The sequence below is a fragment of the Lathyrus oleraceus genome, chromosome 7 (genome assembly GCF_024323335.1).
Source record: "Lathyrus oleraceus cultivar Zhongwan6 chromosome 7, CAAS_Psat_ZW6_1.0, whole genome shotgun sequence".
In the NCBI taxonomy this organism is placed as follows: Eukaryota; Viridiplantae; Streptophyta; class Magnoliopsida; order Fabales; family Fabaceae; genus Lathyrus; species Lathyrus oleraceus.
The window spans coordinates 799731-804271 of NC_066585.1; the positions used below are offsets into that span (position 1 = coordinate 799731).

Here is a 4541-nt window from a genome sequence, read left to right on the forward strand (position 1 = left end):
TATATATATATATATATATATATATATATATATATATATATACTTTTTATTTGTATTTGTGAATTAGTTAAATACATGTTTAAAAAAATGTAAAATAAGATTTACATTAAGAGATAAAGCTAATAATGAAATAGTGATAATAGTAATAATTGTGATATAAAATTTGATATTCTTAATTAAATAGATAAGAGTTCCACTGAGTAGTTAATAAAATTATAAATAGTTGAATTAAATTAAAACATTTAGTTGGTATGTTTAATAACTAAGATGATGAGATGAGATTAGTATTTTGGGTTAACTGCCTTGTAAATAGAAGAATTTATCTAAATATGTCATTATGTGATTTGATTAATCAGATCTTGTTCTCTTTCTTCATCAATCCATCAAGCAAAGAGAAGCACCGGTGTGGTGTTTTCTTTTGCTTTTTTTCATTGATCCGTTTAGCTTCATGGGAATTTTATTTTCTAGAAATGTTTCTTTTAAATTTTTCTTGCCATTCCTTTTTTTCAATAGAATTTCTGGGAACTTATTCCCCAAGGAACTCCAGAATATGGTGTGTATGGTATCCCGCACCGGTAGAGATTTGCAACGCTACGATGATGATGGTTGTCGCCAAATCGTCGGGTACGTACATGATCCTTTTTTAATTAATTTTGTTTCTAAAATTGACTGATTTCTCATTTAGATTATTAATCTAATATGTTGTGTATAATATTGGAAATGAATAGATGCATTCCATATAGATATAGGAGAAAAGGAGTGCATAAGAATGAAATGGAGGTTCTGGTGATTAGTGCTCAGAATGGAAATGGAATGCAGTTTCCAAAGGTATTCATTATTATTATTTTGTTCGTTTTAAACCTCTCTGAATGGTTGTTGTTAAGTGTTTGGATTGGGCTGTGTAGGGAGGTTGGGAGATTAATGAATCCATGGAGCAAGCTGCTTTAAGGGAGACCATAGAGGAAGCTGGAGTTATGGGAAATATTGAAGTTAGTAATTAAAATAACCCCTTTTTTTTAACTTTTATTTTATATGAATTAAAATGACTTTGTGTTCATTTACATTGTAGAGTAAATTAGGTAAATGGTCTTATAAGAGCAAACGCCAAGATGTAATACACGAGGGTTATATGTTTTCTTTGCTTGTCAAGAAGCAGTTAGATAATTGGCCAGAGAAGAACTTCCGGAAAAGAATTTGGGTAACTCATTCTAATCATTCTAAATGCTCTATTTTTTGTTTAATTTACTATCCCATCTAAAGTTTCATTAATCTGTGTTACATAGATGAGTGTTAGTGAAGCCAAAGAAGTTTGTCCATATACTTGGATGAAGGAGGCTTTGGATGTATTGGTCAACAAGCAACCTCAATATTAATCCCATTAAAACACCCTCAAGATGTAACTTAGTAGTTTCAAAAGTGGAAATTAACTTTTCGATCTTTTCAAAAATTCGGTATTTGCAAGGTAACATTCAAGATTTTAGGATCGATAATTCAAATTCATTGAACAACACTCAAAATAACATGTAATTCATTCTCTTATTATTCACCATTTTTTTTATCCTCGCTTCTTGTTTCAGCGGCCTGGCAATGATCATTGTCATTGTTATAAAGGTCATTCATCCGGTATAGCACCAAATATTCAGTTTGTAGAATGTAGCAGTTAAGGGATGATCTTGCAAATCTATCTCAATCTTAAATTAATGTACAAAATTAACACATTATTTCATTTGTTTTGTTATCAAACATTCATTTGATTCTTATGCAATGTCATTTTAACCAAAAAAAAGTTATTATCCCTACTACTTCATTCTGATAATAATAAAAATAGTCAACAAAACGGATTGCATAAGTCATATCAAACTCATGCGTTATCCTCACTAGTGAGTTGCCTAAGTCTTGTATGAAGGGTTGTATTTTAACAATCAAGATTCATAGAAAGTTATAAGAATCACATTTATAGTTTCATCATGTCAAAGGGTGAAGCTCCAATCATGTTGACGGTTTTATGTTAAAAGTTTTGAAAAGAAAAATTGCTTTGATCATGGCATATGGTGCCATTATCAAAATGTAGTTGTTAATGAATAACAAAATTAGTTATTATTTTCATCATAACGAGACAATCATAATGAGACGTAGAATAAAAAATATAAAAATATTATTAGTAATGAATCGGTCTATAATTCAAGGAGATTTCTCACTTTGTGCAAAGTAATGAGCAAACTCAATTACAAAAACTCTAAGTGATTGAAATAAATCGTGATTCAGTTGAACAAAAACAGGAGTTTTTGGTTTGAAATAAATCCGCACTATAATTAATTTAAGCAGAATGTAAAATATGACTTTTACACAAATATGAGAATTATGCCAGGGTAGAATGTGTGATTTTTTCCTGCAATGACCTTAAATGTAAATCTTCTCAACTTGTTCAATTATCAGATCTTAATAATGTTTCCTCCTAAAATCTTAGAAGGAAATCTTTAATCATTCATCTTAATATCTAAGTCCTTAAGGAATTATGATGAAATCAATTCAAGTCTATATTCTCTCCCAACAGATAAGAGTGAAATTTCTTCAGCCAATGATTAAAAAAGGAAGACATAGACAAAAGATAATTGGTAATCAAAGTAATCTCAGTCTACTTATACTATGTTGACTAGTGGACGCAAGTGCATTATTACCATTAAAGAAAAAAATAAAAGAAGGAAACTAATATAAAAAAGAATTATATTAAAATCACTTTACAAAAACAAATATAATGAGATTAGAGTTATTTATAGGTTCAATTGGTCATGTTTGTTAGAAAAAAAAAATCTAACAACTAACAAATAACTGGCCCATAATTCTTTTAACTGACTGCAAAATATATAGTAATTTATGATGTAATAAGTTTATCACACAAATATCAATAATACAATATACAACAATATATATGAAGTAATGAGTGAATCGTTTATTTTACCATGGATAAGGGATCTACATGAAAGTTTAATATTTTTATTTAATAGGATTTAGATATCAAATTGGAATAACTCCGTTGTAGTGAAATTTTGAATTCAACAAAAAAATGATAAATTGATAAATTTATTATTGCACTTGTCAAAAGTACATCAATTGTTACCTTGCCTACAATATAGAAATAAATCCTCAATATGGCTGATATGTGAAAAAAAACATCCTTCTCTATATGATTTTCACTCCCCCACTTTGTAGTCAAAATGGTCTTAACTCACCTTTATTCCTCTAAATGTTACATATTTTATATTGTTATTTCTCATTATTGCCTTATCCCTTCTTTGTCTGAGATTTGAATATGTGACTCAAGTTAAAGTTAGCTACGTGCCTTATAATGTATTGCGCATCACAGACCTGACCTGTTAACGCCGCTACATTCATGATAGTTAATTTGTACCGTATAGCACAGGAAGACCATGGACCAATCTCAGTGGGAGGTTTAGTGACCATGATAGCAAATGTCATGGGACAGAAATACTCAATCGTCAGGGTCATACGACCCATGAACATCCGATTTTGTGTCAACACCGGTATCATTAGGAACCTAGGTCTGGATGTGTTTGAATTCCTAATTAACAGCCAAGTAGTACACATGTTTACCTTGCCAAACCATAGGACGAGTGTACATGATATGAATAACTGGATCTATGATTTGGATGCACCACCAGATGCACCACCTTCTCCTCAAGAGACACCCCAAATCTACGACCACTCTGACAATTATCTCTCTGACGCTGAATCACACGCCCCAGTTATACCTACTTTACCTCTCACCGATCATGTTGCTGCCATCGAAACTGTTCAGACAGACGTCGCCAATCTGAGAGGCGAGTTGAGCACCCTGCGCGCGGAATTCCACGACTTTATGGATGTAGTGACAGAGTATCTGGATCACATTTACTAGCACTTTTACTCGTTCGCTCCTCCTGCCAGCAGTCGCCGTAATGGCTAATCTATTGAAATATTACCGATTCACTGACACTTATTTTATTTTCTTTTGAAATTTTATTGTTATTTGTTTTTACACATTTGGAATTTATTTAATTACTTCATTTCTTTTTATCTCCGGTTGACAAATTATATCATCTTTTCCCGTATATCCCATTATTATATTTTGCAATTATGCGTTTTAATTTCATTTTAACATATCATGCTTATCATTCCTACCCATATCTTATGTTGGTTTTCTTCTAACTAATTACTAAACCATTATTCCATACCGATAAACTAAAATTCAAATGAAAAATCGTGGTCAAAGCAAAAAATTGGCACACACATGGGAGCAGACCACACTGCATGTGGCATCTGCCACACACAGCTGTGGCGCCCATGTGAGGATTGTGGCGTCCACCACAAGTCCCTAGTGGCGCCCGCCACTAGCATGAAAAGTGGCGTCAGCCACTACACCAGCTTTTCACATGCACACTGCTACTAATTGTCACATCAAATCACTTTTGCATTGTCTCTTGCATGTTTGACAATGTCTTAAAGCCTTTTCAACCATTTTCAAAATTCTTTGACCAAGGCAT

At 32.0% G+C, this 4541-nt stretch overlaps 1 protein-coding gene across 2 annotated transcripts; it reads left to right on the plus strand.

Moving 5' to 3' along the window:
- Positions 1-273: 273 nt before the first annotated feature.
- On the plus strand, positions 274-1726 carry LOC127107999 (nudix hydrolase 4). Of its 2 annotated transcripts, XR_007795882.1 has the most exons (6): positions 274-624; positions 729-828; positions 906-989; positions 1070-1198; positions 1284-1462; positions 1578-1726. XR_007795882.1 is itself a non-coding variant. In XM_051045367.1 (5 exons), the coding sequence occupies exons 1-5, from the start codon at positions 449-451 to the stop codon at positions 1371-1373; spliced, it is 579 nt and encodes a 192-aa protein (XP_050901324.1). In that variant the 5' UTR covers positions 274-448; the 3' UTR covers positions 1374-1726. The 2 variants fall into 2 exon arrangements, 1 of the variants encoding a protein (XP_050901324.1); XM_051045367.1 differs by having other exon boundaries at positions 1284-1726.
- The last annotated feature ends 2815 nt before the right edge of the window (positions 1727-4541 follow it).